This window comes from Pogonomyrmex barbatus, unplaced genomic scaffold, assembly GCF_055798465.1.
Source record: "Pogonomyrmex barbatus isolate J1 unplaced genomic scaffold, ASM5579846v1 scaffold1, whole genome shotgun sequence".
Lineage (NCBI taxonomy): Eukaryota > Metazoa > Arthropoda > Insecta > Hymenoptera > Formicidae > Pogonomyrmex > Pogonomyrmex barbatus.
The window spans coordinates 16,386,339-16,400,925 of record NW_028297098.1 but is presented as its reverse complement, the minus strand read 5'-3'; the positions used below and the strand labels follow the sequence as shown (position 1 = coordinate 16,400,925).

The 14,587-nt window shown below is 30.8% G+C and overlaps 5 protein-coding genes and 1 long non-coding RNA gene across 9 annotated transcripts; 3 read left to right on the top strand and 3 right to left on the bottom strand.

Moving 5' to 3' along the window:
* The first annotated feature begins 142 nt into the window (after positions 1 to 142).
* On the top strand, positions 143 to 1,808 carry LOC105432293 (uncharacterized). Of its 2 annotated transcripts, XM_011647034.3 has the most exons (3): positions 143 to 176; positions 300 to 447; positions 1,077 to 1,808. In XM_011647034.3, the coding sequence occupies exons 1-3, from the start codon at positions 148 to 150 to the stop codon at positions 1,656 to 1,658; spliced, it is 759 nt and encodes a 252-aa protein (XP_011645336.2). In that variant the 5' UTR covers positions 143 to 147; the 3' UTR covers positions 1,659 to 1,808. The 2 variants fall into 2 exon arrangements, with proteins under 2 accessions (XP_011645336.2, XP_025075412.2); XM_025219627.2 differs by having other exon boundaries at positions 143 to 447.
* Positions 812 to 3,578, bottom strand: LOC105432292 (BRISC and BRCA1-A complex member 1). Its single transcript, XM_011647033.3, has one exon. It carries the CDS (start codon positions 3,151 to 3,153, stop codon positions 2,179 to 2,181), a length of 975 nt encoding a protein of 324 aa, XP_011645335.1. The 5' UTR covers positions 3,154 to 3,578; the 3' UTR covers positions 812 to 2,178.
* A 98-nt stretch (positions 3,579 to 3,676) lies between these two features.
* LOC105432290 (putative ATP-dependent RNA helicase pitchoune) lies at positions 3,677 to 6,850 on the top strand. 2 transcript variants are annotated; one of them, XM_089083975.1, is made up of 10 exons: positions 3,678 to 3,922; positions 4,119 to 4,184; positions 4,381 to 4,455; positions 4,532 to 4,792; positions 4,865 to 5,179; positions 5,258 to 5,559; positions 5,642 to 5,794; positions 5,903 to 6,073; positions 6,321 to 6,498; positions 6,613 to 6,850. In XM_089083975.1, exons 1-10 carry the CDS (start codon positions 3,808 to 3,810, stop codon positions 6,777 to 6,779), a joined length of 1,803 nt encoding a protein of 600 aa, XP_088940101.1. In that variant the 5' UTR covers positions 3,678 to 3,807; the 3' UTR covers positions 6,780 to 6,850. The 2 variants fall into 2 exon arrangements, with proteins under 2 accessions (XP_088940103.1, XP_088940101.1); XM_089083977.1 differs by lacking the exons at positions 6,321 to 6,498; positions 6,613 to 6,850 and adding an exon at positions 6,127 to 6,297 and having other exon boundaries at positions 3,677 to 3,922.
* On the bottom strand, positions 5,412 to 7,639 carry LOC148938179 (uncharacterized). The gene is made up of 2 exons (XR_016141167.1): positions 7,503 to 7,639; positions 5,412 to 5,826 (listed from the first exon to the last, which is right to left on the bottom strand). It is a non-coding gene; the product is annotated as an uncharacterized LOC148938179 (long non-coding RNA).
* A 159-nt stretch (positions 7,640 to 7,798) lies between these two features.
* LOC105432287 (DNA repair and recombination protein RAD54B) lies at positions 7,799 to 12,759 on the top strand. Of its 2 annotated transcripts, XM_089083913.1 has the most exons (17): positions 7,799 to 8,227; positions 8,318 to 8,406; positions 8,472 to 8,571; positions 8,706 to 8,798; positions 8,871 to 9,046; positions 9,143 to 9,242; positions 9,365 to 9,457; positions 9,523 to 9,692; positions 9,788 to 9,887; positions 9,944 to 10,036; positions 10,103 to 10,232; positions 10,325 to 10,872; positions 10,955 to 11,711; positions 11,786 to 11,945; positions 12,024 to 12,150; positions 12,211 to 12,456; positions 12,529 to 12,759. In XM_089083913.1, exons 1-17 carry the CDS (start codon positions 8,120 to 8,122, stop codon positions 12,592 to 12,594), a joined length of 3,156 nt encoding a protein of 1,051 aa, XP_088940039.1. In that variant the 5' UTR covers positions 7,799 to 8,119; the 3' UTR covers positions 12,595 to 12,759. The 2 variants fall into 2 exon arrangements, with proteins under 2 accessions (XP_088940039.1, XP_088940037.1); XM_089083911.1 differs by having other exon boundaries at positions 7,799 to 8,406.
* LOC105432289 (enoyl-CoA delta isomerase 2) lies at positions 12,630 to 14,026 on the bottom strand. Its single transcript, XM_089084081.1, has 6 exons — positions 13,892 to 14,026; positions 13,639 to 13,790; positions 13,453 to 13,573; positions 13,304 to 13,393; positions 13,021 to 13,161; positions 12,630 to 12,917 (listed from the first exon to the last, which is right to left on the bottom strand). Exons 1-6 carry the CDS (start codon positions 13,988 to 13,990, stop codon positions 12,762 to 12,764), a joined length of 759 nt encoding a protein of 252 aa, XP_088940207.1. The 5' UTR covers positions 13,991 to 14,026; the 3' UTR covers positions 12,630 to 12,761.
* Positions 14,027 to 14,587: the final 561 nt, after the last annotated feature.

Genomic DNA, 14,587 nt, shown 5'->3' with positions numbered 1-14,587 from the left:
TGTCACGATATTTATTACACTCGTAAAAATATTTCTTATTATGCTTATCTCTTTTTATTGAGACCGTTCTCCGCAGCATACATGTATCTATATATATTTATACGCATTAACGAAGGCTTGCCTGGTACAGCACTCGGGTATTCCCCGATGAGTTTCCGCTATGCCATCATTGCACGGTGTGTCGTCTGTTTTTATCAGGAAAGCCCATCATTTGATTATTATTATCCAGACATATTGGCAACGGATAATGTGCAGTTCCTTTCTTATTTAATTTTCCTTCCGTTTTCCGACTCTTTTAGGGACACATATTCAACAGTAATATTTGAGAGTATGTCATACGATGCCCGAGGACGTTGTCATTTCTGCTACAAGAGACACATCGTACCGGTATTCGGAAGCGACGAGGAAGCACACATACTCCTACAAAAATCGAATTTGAGACTTGTGGTAAGCCCAATTGTACAATAAACTGTCAGCGAGAAGCATACTTGCTTTTAATTGCTCTTTAAATATATCAATTCCATAGAGTTTAGAAATTTAAAAAATTTTTTGTATCATATTTAAATGGACAATAATTACAAAAATATGAATACTATAATATTATTTGTAATAATTTATATTTGTAATATAAAATTATTTATTATAAATTATGTTTTAAGAAAAAAATGTTTAAATGTTTAAATTACTCAAACATATATGCTAAACAAAGTGAAATAGAGCAAAGTCGATTATTTTTGTATTAGTCTTTGAAAAGATTTTCATTAAATCTATCCATCTTTTAGAATAAAAATAAATGTTATAACGTATAAAATTGTGTAATAGAGAAATTTATTGAACTGTCATATTTTTATAACATTCATTGTATTATATTTTTGTTATGTAATACTTCCAAGATAACATAAATCATATCACATTGTATTTATCTCTAGAAACCATAAAAAATATCTTACACTAAATGAAGTGTATTACGCATTTAGAAAAATCGATGGACAATTAAGTGTATGCTCCTTTATCTTATCATATCTTATATTAATAGATTTTTACAATTTTAATATTCTATCTTTGTCTGTACTTAGGTTTTGAACACAGTTTGTTCTCCTTGCATTATTAAACTCCAAGATATTCTCAGAATGAGTTTTCCCGATTTACCTCTCGAACGGATAACTGTTAAAAAAGGTCATACCGAGAGTTCAATGGATTATCAAAGTACCAGCAATTTAAACGTAATGAAAAAGTTGCAAGTCGACGAAAATTTTCAAATTCATGGTCATAAATCCACAGAAGCTGATATTAAAGTTAAAAGAAATATCGCATCTATTGATACAAAATACGAGACTAATATCAATAATTCCGTACAAGTTCCCGAAAATGTAGAAGATATAAAAAAGAAACAATTGACATGCGAGTTCTGTCAGAAGGAATTCAATCACGCAGGGGATCTCAACAAACATAGGAGGAAGCACACCGGCGAGCAACCTTACGCGTGTAATAAATGTGAACGAAAGTTTGCGACATCGTCTAATCTCGTCAGGCATCAACAAATACATCTTGGAATAAAATCATTCCGCTGTCAAATTTGCGAACGTACTTTTACCCGAAAAATCAAACTATCTGCCCATTTAGTAGCAAAGCATCATGAAGCTTTGAAGTCTAATTAATCAATGACATAATGCGATATAAATTATATGTAAAGTACAATACAAATATAAAAAGTATTAATGAATTGTAATAATACATAGCATAAGAGTTAACAAAAATAATGTTATTATAAAAGAGAAAAAAATAATAGAATACATTTCAAAATGAAATTTTATGTATTAGTCTCCTAACACTTCAAAATGACATTCATTAAGGAACAATTGCAGTTTTTACATGATTGATTTGCTAACATGCGTTTGATTTCCTTGCGCAGGACAGACTATCTTGTATAAATCTATATAAAAATAATTTTATTTATTTGACCGCGTTTGAACAATATATAATAAAGTATTATATAAAGTTTTTTTACTACATCTTTTCTAATAAACATAAATAAAATCGTTTAAAAGATGCTACTGGTCCGAGCAAATACGATATCGCTTTCGAATTATACCGCGTTAACAAAGCAGATTTGATTCGGCGGAAAATACGCGAATCTTTCCACCAGAATAAGTTGCCTGCTAACAAACGTACACGGCACTATACATTAGTATGCACTTCTTGATTGGCTGTCATTGAGTAAAGAGTATATGAAGCGTCCTTTTGTGGTGGTCGCTGCAAAGGATGCGCCAGTAGTTTCGCCATATTATCATGTATCTTGGCAGCATTTCTGCCTACCTCGAAGATATAAGAAAAACTCGTTGTGTCTAGAGCTGCGATTTCGGCGTATACTGCCTCACACATGTTGTCATCGCTGGGCGGCTCGTGAGCAAACAACACATCCAGGAAGAAGTATGGATTCTCTGTTAGAGTTTCCAGATACGTCTGTCCAGTGTGGAATTTCGGGACGGAGTTTGATCGTCCATATATTAGAATAACGCGCGAAGTGAATGTCGGTTGACTTCTCGCTGGCGTTGCTATCTGCATCTGTATTGCCTCAAACAGCAGCCCCAAATCGTAGGTTTTCTGTTCCTCGTCCAGCACATCCTCTACGATACCTTCCAGATAATTAAGGACGATCTTGGTGTTGCTGGTGTAATCACAGAGCCAGGAAGAGCCACGAGAGTCTAGGCTCATCAATGCGTACTCATGTACTCCAGGCTGTATTGTAGACTTGGCGCCAATAAAGTTTTCCACCACACGCTTTATCATGAACAGCGGCGGATATGTCGCACCTGTGCCTAATTTGAAGGGAGTGCACTGCTGTTCTCTCACTGTATCGATGACAAATAGAATTTTCTCAGGTAGATTAAGTTCGGGTACGTTCCTCAAGAAGATATAATCATCTGTGGTAGTCGTCGTGGTAGTGGTCGTGGTTGTAGTGATAGCGACTGCCTTTTTGCTATCTGAGGATTGACGTGCCGCACTATTATTATTATTGGTTTTCTGCGAACCCTTGCCCTTCTGCTGTTGTTGTGACTGTGCATTATTGTACTGTGCTGGTTCGATGGTCGTAGCGGCTTGAAGTCTCTCGGATATCACCTGAATCTCATCGGTTATCTCCTTATCTGACATATTTATATCCTGCAAGTATCCTCGAGCGACAGGTAAACTTAACCTCTCTCCGCCACTTGAGACGATAATATCTTGCCTTGCCTTGCTTTGTCTCGGGCAATAAATGTCTCGGAATATTTTGAAGAAATTCGGAGATTTCACATAGCGCGTAAATTTCGCGCGATATTACATAAAATAAAATCGAACTGTCTACCTAATGATGTTACGCAGTGACGTTTGAAGCGAACCTATGTCCGTTAGGAATGCAACTTGAAATGCATAGAAAAATGCAATCGATGCATGCGCCATCCAGCGACTGCAGCTTGCATGTCCAATCTCTGAAAGATACGTTCCATTTGATGCTCGTAACGCTCTTAAAATTAATTTTACTCTGTTGTCTATCGAATGTTAAACAAAGACAAATGATGTTTATGATTTAGGGCTCTCCCACACTGAACGCAACGAGCGACGAGCGATGAGCGATATCCAATGAGAGCTTTGCTTTTTCAAACGTCTATCCATCCATGCATACTGTGGCGCCATCATTATTGCTTTATACTTCAGGTTGTACTCGACCACGTGTGTTTGTTACATGAAGTCTTTGATTCTTTCGCGCTTGAATTTTGCCGAATAATTTTTAACATAATACTAGAACTTATATTACAACTCGAAGAAATGTCTGTACCTGAGAAAGTGTTGATGCGAAAGATCAAGAAACGGGAAAAGACGAAATTGACTGTGTTAAAACGTCTAGAAGAACAGAAAGAAAGCGAGCGTGCTAATCTTCGAGGTTAGATTTAAGATGAAAATATATTTTTTGGAAATTTGCTGATTGTTGTCTTTAAGAGAACATTAATTAAATCATTACTTTTAACAAATAATTGATAATTATTTGAAAAAATAATTATAAATTATTAAAATTAATGATTTTAAAAATTTTTTAACATATATCCTTTTATATCTTAAGTAAAATTTATTTCTTATAGATGCGATTGAATCGGAGAAGATAACTGATATAAATCAGCAGTTTACAGAAGACGTTCCTCCAGAAAGTAATAATTTATTTTAATACATTTAATTTATTTTAATATATATTTTTAAAATCTAGATATTTTATCTAGATATTTTTTTATTACAAATAGTAATATTTCATATGACCTGTTTGAAAAGTTAATAATATTAGCTATGTTAATTATTGTTATCTTGATTTTTATTATATAATAATAACAATGTATTTCTCCATTTTAGAAAAAAGAAAAGTTAAAATATCTGAAGAAAATGAAAAGTCAGAGATAATAAAAAATTCGGTGGTTACTGAAAATTGTAAGTATTTTTAATATAATTCTAATATTGTGTGTGATATGCAATCTAATAATGTATTGACATATATTTCATTTAGTACCTGGAACAGCTATAGGTTTTGAAGTGACGAATGATACAAGTTTCTCAGTATTAAGTGAGAAAGTATGTGAAAATACTCTGAAAGCAATAAAAGATATGGGTTTTACAAATATGACAGAGATACAAGCAAAAGCTATTCCTCCTCTTCTAGAAGGCAGAGATTTAGTTGGTGCTGCCAAAACTGGATCTGGCAAAACTTTAGCATTTCTAATTCCTGCTGTTGAATTAATTTATAAATTAAAGTTTATGCCACGTAATGGTATATCATTTTTATATTCTGATGCTCTACATAAAATCAAGAGAAATAAGATCTAATAGATTGATATTTCAGGTGCTGGATGTATTATTATGTCCCCCACAAGAGAACTATCTATGCAAACTTTTGGAGTCTTGAAAGAATTGATGAAATATCATTATCACACGTATGGTCTGCTGATGGGCGGTGCCAATAGGCAAATTGAAGCGCAAAAGCTTGCAAAAGGAATTAATATTATCGTAGCAACACCAGGACGATTATTAGATCATTTGCAAAACACACCGGATTTCTTATACAAGAATCTCCAGTGTTTGATTATCGATGAAGCCGACCGTATTCTGGATATTGGTTATGAAGAAGAGTTGAAGCAAATTATTAACATCCTTCCTAGTTAGTTAGATATCTCGAAATAAGAATATTAAAATCAAATTATATTTCTTTCTATTATTATATGAATTATTGTTGCAGAACGTCGGCAGACTATGCTCTTCAGTGCGACACAAACACAAAAAGTAGCGACGATAACAACATTGGCTTTAAAAAAGGAGCCTATATATGTAGGAGTCGATGACGATAAGGAAATGGCGACTGTAGAGGGCTTACAACAAGGCTACGTAGTATGTCCAAGCGAAAAAAGATTTTTACTTTTATTCACATTCCTAAAAAAAAACAAGCAGAAAAAAATAATGGTTTTCTTCAGTTCTTGCATGTCCGTTAAATATCATCACGAACTCTTGAACTATATCGATTTACCAGTTCTGAGTATTCATGTAAGTTATTAGACAGACTTTTCGACACTATTAGTAATTACAAGATTTTCTTCTGATTTGATATTTGTATTCTTGTTGACAGGGTAAACAAAAACAGGCGAAAAGAACTACGACATTCTATCAGTTTTGTAATGCTTCTTCCGGAATTTTACTTTGCACTGATGTGGCCGCGAGAGGTTTAGATATACCGGATGTTGATTGGATCGTGCAGTATGATCCACCGGATGATCCAAAGGTAAACATTCTCAAAATTTTGCCTTATTGCCACTAAAATAACAGAAAGTCAATATAAATTTACAATTGAGAGATACAAATTTGTAATACTGAATTATACAACTTTTAGGAATATATCCATCGTGTAGGTCGGACTGCTCGCGGAGAAGGTAGCAGTGGTCATGCTTTATTGATATTGCGACCGGAAGAACTTGGTTTTCTTCGTTATCTCAAGATAGCTCGTGTCCCCGTGAATGAATACGAGTTTTCTTGGAATAAAATCTCCGATATACAATTACAAGTATATATATATATATATATATACATACATAATATATATAATTTTTCTTTTAGTTTGTTCTCTCCCTCAATTTTTATATGAAATTTTTGAATAAGTTGAAAGTAAGAAGCTTGGAAAAATATTGAAACATCTTCATGTCACTGCATTTTAATAGAGAAATCAAAACTATTTAATTTTTACTCATTTAACCAATATCTTTGCATATTTTAGAAACGATATTAAATATTATTTTGTTTTTTTTTTTTAGCTTGAAAAGTTGATTTCGAAAAATTACTTTTTACACCAATCAGCGAAAGAAGCATTTAAGAATTATGTCAGAGCATATGATTCTCATCATCTGAAACAAGTCTTTGATATAGAGACCTTAGACCTAGCAAAAGTCGCCAAATCATTTGGATTCACTGTACCGCCAGCAGTAGATTTGAGTAAGAATTCTTTTGATTCAACATAAAGAGTTATTATATATCATAATAAAAATGTATATATGTGTTAATTAATTAAATAGCAATTTTTTATTTAATTCCAATTGCTCATTATAGAAGTGGGAATCAGTAAAGCTTCACGACCACGAAAAAGGCTTGGTGGAGGCGGTTATGGACATTTCAAAAACATAAATGATCCAAATTCAGCAAAACAAATGAAGCGCACGAAGACGTTTCGTCAAGTAGGCAAATGTAAACAAGACAATCGGCAATTTAGCAGATAATTATTAATCATTTATTATTGTGTAGCTTGTAACATTAAATTAGAAATATATGCGATGTTAAAAAACTGTAATTCACTTAGTTGTTATTTAATTCCTATCTATTATTGAAAATAAATAAGTGAGGAGTTTTTTTAATATTTGAAGTATTGATTTACATATTACATCTTACTTATTTACATCCTCTCGGTAAATCGTATTTGATAGAATCAGAATTGACAAGTCAGATTCAAATTTTTGTTTCATGAGTGTCATCTAGGCCCCACCTAGTTTTTCTCATCTAGCACCCACATAGTTTTTCCCATCTAGCCCCCAAATAGTTTTTTCCATCTAGTTTCCACATAGGTTTTCCAACCTATCCCCCATTTAATTTTTCCCATCTAGCCTTCACATAGTTTTTCCCATATAGTCCCCACATAGTTTTTCCCATATAGCCCCCACATAGTTTTTCCCATATAGCCCTCACATAGTTTTTCCCATATAGTCCCCACATAGTTTTTCCCATATAGCCCCCACATAGTTTTTCCCATATAGCCCCCAACTAGTTTTCCTCATCTAGCCCCCACATAGTTTTTTCTATATAGCCCCCATTTAATTTTTTCCATCTAGCCCCCACATAGTTTTTCTTATATAGCTCTCACAAATAGAGGCTCAATTTATCAGGAAAGTATTTAACGAAATGTGTGCACAGGCAAAACTTAATCGGATGAATAGTTTTTGAATTACCTTGCACACCAATTGTAAACTCTACCCATAAAAGATCGGGGTACCGCTGCTTAGATTTATGCGAAGCAAAGCCACTAAATAATTGTTACCAGCCAGTCACTAGCTACTTTTTCCCATCACCTGGTTTCTCCCATCTAACAACTAGCTAGTTTTTCCCATTTAGCCCGCATATAGTTTCTCCCATCTACGTCCCATCTAGTTTTTCCCATCTGGTACCCATCTAGTTTTACCAATCTAGTCTTCATCTAGTTTTTCTCAACATTTTGCCAACTTTCGAGAATTACCAATAAATTGGAAAACCTGTTCTTTTTAGCTGAACTTGTATAGTTTACCTTTTCTCTTCTTTTCTCCAATGGAAAGAAAAAAAAAGAAAGACAAAGCGTGCAAAACGTTTAGCTAAAAAGAACGGTTTTCGTATTTTGTTGGTAATATTGATCAACCACCATGACGCCGAATTCGAGATTTGGTTCATTCAGTTTCGCGCCTTCGAGTGAATCTCGGTTGTCGAGTTTCATTGGATTTGCTGGACGTGTTGATTTCATTTCACTCCGTTTGATATTGACCATAAATTCTACTTTCAAAAACTTTTAAGAAAAAAAAAAGATTTTGATTTATTCATGTATCGAAACAGATCTGTGAAAGGGTTCGTATCCCCTTTAATCGTTCAGTCAGAGACAAGCAAAAATGAGATATCTAAGTGTCAGGAAAAAGTAACAAGTGAATTGGTGAGCAAGCCTTTTCGAAGTAACTCACAAATTTTGAAATTGTTCGAGAAGGCAACTCAAGAAAGTGAGATCGGACACAATAATTTTCAGGTGGAAATCGATTTATCGAGAAAACGAGAAGCCAGTGTTTCAGTATGCCAAAATACATCTGCTGACTTGTCCGAAACGACAGCAAAAATGTAAGTATTTTAACAATAAAAACAAAATATCGATTTTACTTGCTACAAATAAATATCTCTTCTAGTACTTTTAATGTAGTATATGGCAAAATAACTTCGAAAAAACACAAAACATGGGACGGAGATGGTTTTTTAGAGATAATTGGAAAGAATGCAATTCTTAAGGTGATTAAGACATATTTATTATAAATTTATTATTAAATTTATTAAATTAATTATTAGATGTTCTCATTAATAAATGATTAAATAGCCCTAAAAATTATTTATAACATGAATGAAGAAAAATGTTTTTTATATAGGATTTAGATGGCAATACCATGGGAAGAACTATGATCAATTTCAGCAATGTAACAGAAGGCTCTAAGTTAATTATAGGAAATAAACAAATTGAAGTAAGACATTAATATTTACATTAATATTTATTTATATACTGTCTGTAAAAAATATGGCAAAGTTAATTTTAGATTGTAGATCAAATGTTGCAAGATTTACCTATATTAGAAAAAAATTCTAAAGAAATAATAGAGGAACCACTACAAAAAAAATTCAAATCATCTACTAGATTTGTATCAAAAGATGACAATACTGAATTGTACGAGAAAAAAGAATCAACTAGTTCACCTGAGACAAAAATAAAAACGTAACTATTTTAATTAAATTAAATTAAATTTAATTTTAAAAATAATATTAGAATATTGAATTTAATCTTTTTCATTATTAATAAATATTAATACAGCATATTCAATGTGATATATGGTAAAGTATCTTCAAAGAAACATAAAATGTGGGATGATGATGGTTTCTTAGAAATAATTGGCAAGAGTGCGATTCTTAAGGTGACTCCAGACATTCACTATAAAATTTTAATTATTAAATATTTTGATTAATAAATCATTAAATAGTCTCAGAGATTGTCTCTGAAATGAATGAAGAAAAATGTTTTTTATATATTTTATAGGATTTGGATGACAATATTATAGGAAAAATTACAATTAATCCTAATAACGTGATGAAAGGTTCTAAATTAATTATAGGAAACAAACAAATTGAAGTGAGAATTTGCATTAATATTTATTTACATATTATCTACAGAAAATATAGCAAAGTTAATTTTAGATTATAGATCAGATGCAAGATTTGTTTATATTAGACAAAAATTCCGAAGCAATAGAAGAACCACTACAAAAAAATTTTAAAACATTTACTAGACTTGCAAAAGAAGATAACAATGCTGAACTATACAAGGAAGAAAAATCAACCAATTTACCTGAAACAAAGATAAAAACGTAATTATTTTAAAAATAATATTAGAAGATTGAATTTGATCTCTTAATAAATAAATAATGTAGTATATTTTCAATGTAGTTTATTCTTAATGTAGTATATTCAATGTGATGTATGGCAAAATATCTTCGAAGAAGCACAAAACATGGGATGGCGATGGTTTGCTAGAAGTTACTGGAAAAAGCGGAATTCTTAAGGTAACTATTACATCAATTGTCAATTTTCTAATTTGAATTAACAATTGATATAATAGGACTTGGATGGTAACATTATGGGAAGAACTATAATCAATTCAAGCACTGTAGCAGAAGGCTTTAAATTAATTATAGGAAACAAACAAATAGAGGTAAGAGTGTGAACTAATATTTATTTATACAGTACATATGAAAAAATTTAATAAACCTATTTTTAGATTATAAATCAGTTATCCCAAGAACAATATGTACCAGAAAATAATATCGAGAAAATGGTAGAGGAATCAAGAAAGAAAGTTAAAGTATCTATTGCACAAGCATTTACGTCGTTGCAATCATCTGCAAAAGGTCTTACAAATTTATAATAAGTAAAAATTAATTATATTAATTGATTAAATTTATTTATTTAAATAAATTGAATATTTATACTAAAAAATTAGCATTGAATACCGAGCCTTTAGTGATGCCTTATTTGAATTCTGCTGAATTGATAAGTCAAGAGGAGCATGAAGTCTCAGTGGATTCTTGTTTAGTGACAAAGCTTCGAGAACATCAGCGTTATGGAATAGTGTTTCTTTATGAATGCTTAATGGGATTAAAAGTGCCAGATCACTTTGGTGCAATTTTGGCCGATGAAATGGGCCTCGGTAAAACTTTACAATGCATTACGTTAATTTGGACGATGTTGAAAAAAGGCCCATATGGAAGACCGATTGTGAAACGTGTGTTAATAATAACACCTAGTAGCTTGTGCAGCAACTGGGAAAAAGAATTTGTGAAATGGTTGGGTTCCCATAGGATATTTCTTTATATTGTGAATGGAAAAAATAGACCCAAGGATTTTATCAAATATCCGAGGAATTCAGTAATGATTATTAGTTATGAAATGTTCATCAAATGTCATATAGAGATTGATGAAATCGCTTTCGATTTGATTGTGTGCGATGAAGGCCATAGATTGAAAAATAGCAATGTAAAAGCAGCAAAAGTAATTATTTCTCTAATTTACATTACTAATTCTCACATAAATATAAATGCATAAAAAAGTATATATTTTACATATTTTGTAGCTGTTACGTGAGATTAATTGTAAAAAACGAATTATCTTAACGGGCACTCCTATACAGAATGATCTGAAGGAATTTTATGTGCTGATCGATTTAGTTAATCCTGGCATACTTGGCACTTCTGCTGAATACAAGAATTATTATGAGAATCCTATTGTCGCTTCTCAGTGCCCTTATGCTAATGATGATGTTGTCAGTTTGGGAACACAAAGATCTACGGAATTATACGAACGCACCAAATCTTTTATTTTGCGCCGTACACAAAGAACGATAAATAAATATCTGCCGCATAAATATGAAATAGTCTTATTCTGTTCTTTATCTGACAAGCAAAAAGATTTGTATTCTCTTGTGACTGATGTTTGGTTCAACAAAATTTGTATAGAAGACAAAAGTAATATACATTTGACTATCATTACCGCTTTAAAAAAAATTTGTAATCATCCAAACCTGTTCTTAAATAATAAAGAAAACACATTATATAATGCTTTGTTAAAGACGTCATGTATACCACAGATGAAATATGACGAAAATTTTACCAAGTATTGCGGAAAAGTCACAATTCTACAGATACTAATGAGAAATTTGAAAAAGACTGATGAAAAGTTAGTGTTAGTCTCTTATTACACACAAACGCTTGATCTTCTTGAGACTATATGCAATATAGAAAGATTAAAATTCTTAAGATTAGACGGCGCTACTTCAAGTTCTGCACGATCAAAAATTACTGAAAAATTTAATACACGAACTGATAATAGCAGTAAGTTTTACAAAAATTATAGTCTATTTTATAAATAAAAATTAATTTATTATTGAAAAATATAAAAATTGCAGGAGTTCTTTTGTTAAGTGCAAAGGCGGGTGGTGTTGGTCTGAATTTACCTGGAGCATCTAGACTTGTATTATTTGATTCTGATTGGAATCCTGCATCTGATATACAAGCAATGTCAAGGATTTGGAGAGATGGGCAGAAGAGAGATGTTTATATCTATAGGTTTGTATAAATATCATAAAAATTATAAAAATATACTATTTAATGGAAAAACATGACTGTATGATCAAAAATTTGTAGATTATTGACTACAGGTACAATAGAAGAAAAGATATATCAAAGACAAATTAGCAAAGCTAATCTGAGTGAGACTGTGATGGATTTGAATCATCTTGGATCTCTAAAATTATCAGCTGAAGAACTAAAGGTATTTTTTAATAGAAATATTTTAATGATTACGAAAACTGAGAATATTTTTCATTTTCAGAATTTATTTACATTGGCAAATGATACAATCTCATTAACACATGATTTGATGAATTGTTCTTGTTTCGACAGTAATGAATCTTTGGAAAAATTGAAAGAAGTGAAAAGTAATGAGAAAAAATTGAAAAGTAATGAGACGCGCGATTGTCAATTTATGCTGTATAACAAATCTCATAAAAATTTAACTATAAATCAGCTTCAAGATTGGCAACATTATAAGCAACCTATTCCATCTGACATTTTACAGGTAATAAGTTGTTTGTAATTTGATAATGGTAACTAATGGTTAAAGATTCAAAATCTATATTTTAATTTATAGGACATTATGTTAACAGAGGCAAAAGATAATATAACATTTATATTTAAAAATTCTACAATGCAATAAATTGATTAAGTAATAAAGAATTATATAATCATACATTGTGATATTTAAAAATATATTCCATTATACATACATTTCATAAACATTTTATATACATTTTAAAATACATATCAAATGTCAATATCTGTAATTTATTTAAAAAATAATATAAAATATTTCATGTTGTTATTTTAAAGCTTATTTTTCCGTGATAAGAAATTCAACGTCCTTTCATATAAGTCATTAGACTCAAATCGTTTTATCACTTCGTTTATTTCTTCCTCATTAACTTTTAATAATATCTCCTTATTCCATTTACGCATCAATCGTTTAGTCGCCAATATTGACTAAAATTAATCAGGTTTATTATTATGATACTGGTTTAGCTATGTAAATGTATGAAGAAAGAAATTAATTTCGCGAAATCTCTCGAAAAACATTAAGTAATACCTCTGGAGAAAGTGTAGCTATCTTGTTCAAATAATTCCATACTTCTTCAAGAGAATCATGATTATATACTTCGCTGACAAAGCCATGTTGTTTAGCTTCTTGAGCACTCATCTTATATCCCAAATATAACATGTCTCCAGCCTAAATACACATAAATACATATTTTTAATATGAGGTGGCATAATATCGAAATCTATATATTGAAATCTTTTATGATTATAAAATGAATAATCTAAATATAAATCTTAATGATCATTTACACATATTTTTTAATGAAACATACTTTAGAATGTCCCAATAATTTTGGGAACGTATATGAAGAACATCCTTCGGCAACAAGACCCAAAGCACTAAAGGGTGTATAAAAATATGCCTATAATTTATATAATATATTAAAACCATTGAAAAATTATTGAACCTAATTTAAAATACCTTATCTGAAGCATAAACTATATCAAAAATTCCCAATATTGTAGTTGCTATTCCTAACGCTGGTCCATTTACAACAGCTATTAAAAGTTTTGGGTATGTAATTATAGTATCGATTAATTCTCTGCAAAATATTTATCGATTTTAAAAATTATAAATATCCGAAAACTTAGCTTTCATTGCGCTTACTTGATTGTATCAATAGCAATCGCACTATTTTGCATTGAGGCAGTTATATCATTGCCACTGCTAAAAAAATCTCCATTTGCTGTTAATACAAATATTAATACATCGTTGTTCGCGACAGATTCATTTAGAAGTGTTATCAATTCCTTACACATCTGTGACAAGTAAACAGAAATTCAACATATGGTTATTTACATTTTTATATTACATTATGTATATACATGTAATGTATAATAATGTATAAATATATATTTACTTGAGACGAAAGCGCATTCTTTTTCGCCGGTTTATTAAGCACCACTTTTTGAATTCCATTGTTTAAAGTACTCAAAATAAATGAATTTGCATATGTCATATTAGCAAATTCAAAGATTTGCTCTCGTATAACCTCGTTTTGTCACGATTTATTCCTTTGTTAAAAATAATAATATAATAAAAGAGAAAATCAAACACTTATATACTTCATAAATAAATAATTATCGATAATTTTCTAAAATATCGATTGATATATTTTATAAATTATTACTAATAGGTTTTTAATATGATGCCGTGGATTACAGATCGTCCGACATAACTTTGAAAAAAGAAAAATACTTACTCATATCGCCGAAACAATTATTGAAAATGTACTTTGGACATTACATTCAGATATCAGTAATAAAACTACTTATGCAATCAATAAAAATTTATCTTGTTTACGTTTTATTCATACTGGCAAAAGTTGTTATATAACTTATGAGCTAAATGTCCTATCTGTTGCTAGCTACAAAATGTATTTGTAAAGAAAACGCTTGAAAAATACTTGGAGTTTATTGTTCTTTTTTTACTCATCATTTGTCTACTGGATAATATATTAATACTCAATAATAATAAAATCAGCCCAGAGTGTCATGTAATTTTATATATACATTTTAATATAATTTTACAATATTAATACTGTGCCTACTGTTTT

Excerpts from the sequence above, each read along its gene's own strand:
- LOC105432290 (XM_089083975.1), top strand. The coding sequence starts at position 3,808 with ATGTCTGTACCTGAGAAAGTGTTGATGCGAAAGATCAAGAAACGGGAA. Across the intron at positions 4,185-4,380 it reads AGAAGACGTTCCTCCAGAAA|AAAAAAGAAAAGTTAAAATA; the intron begins GTAATAATTTAT and ends TCTCCATTTTAG. Across the intron at positions 5,560-5,641 it reads TACCAGTTCTGAGTATTCAT|GGTAAACAAAAACAGGCGAA; the intron begins GTAAGTTATTAG and ends TCTTGTTGACAG.
- LOC105432293 (XM_025219627.2), top strand. The coding sequence starts at position 148 with ATGAGTTTCCGCTATGCCATCATTGCACGGTGTGTCGTCTGTTTTTAT. Across the intron at positions 448-1,076 it reads AATCGAATTTGAGACTTGTG|GTTTTGAACACAGTTTGTTC; the intron begins GTAAGCCCAATT and ends GTCTGTACTTAG.
- LOC105432292 (XM_011647033.3), bottom strand. The coding sequence starts at position 3,153 with ATGTCAGATAAGGAGATAACCGATGAGATTCAGGTGATATCCGAGAGA.
- LOC105432289 (XM_089084081.1), bottom strand. The coding sequence starts at position 13,990 with ATGACATATGCAAATTCATTTATTTTGAGTACTTTAAACAATGGAATT. Across the intron at positions 13,574-13,638 it reads ATTGCTATTGATACAATCAA|AGAATTAATCGATACTATAA; the intron begins GTAAGCGCAATG and ends AATATTTTGCAG. Across the intron at positions 13,394-13,452 it reads TAGTTTATGCTTCAGATAAG|GCATATTTTTATACACCCTT; the intron begins GTATTTTAAATT and ends TATAAATTATAG.
- LOC105432287 (XM_089083911.1), top strand. The coding sequence starts at position 8,120 with ATGTATCGAAACAGATCTGTGAAAGGGTTCGTATCCCCTTTAATCGTT. Across the intron at positions 10,037-10,102 it reads TAGGAAACAAACAAATAGAG|ATTATAAATCAGTTATCCCA; the intron begins GTAAGAGTGTGA and ends ACCTATTTTTAG. Across the intron at positions 12,151-12,210 it reads TATCAGCTGAAGAACTAAAG|AATTTATTTACATTGGCAAA; the intron begins GTATTTTTTAAT and ends TTTCATTTTCAG.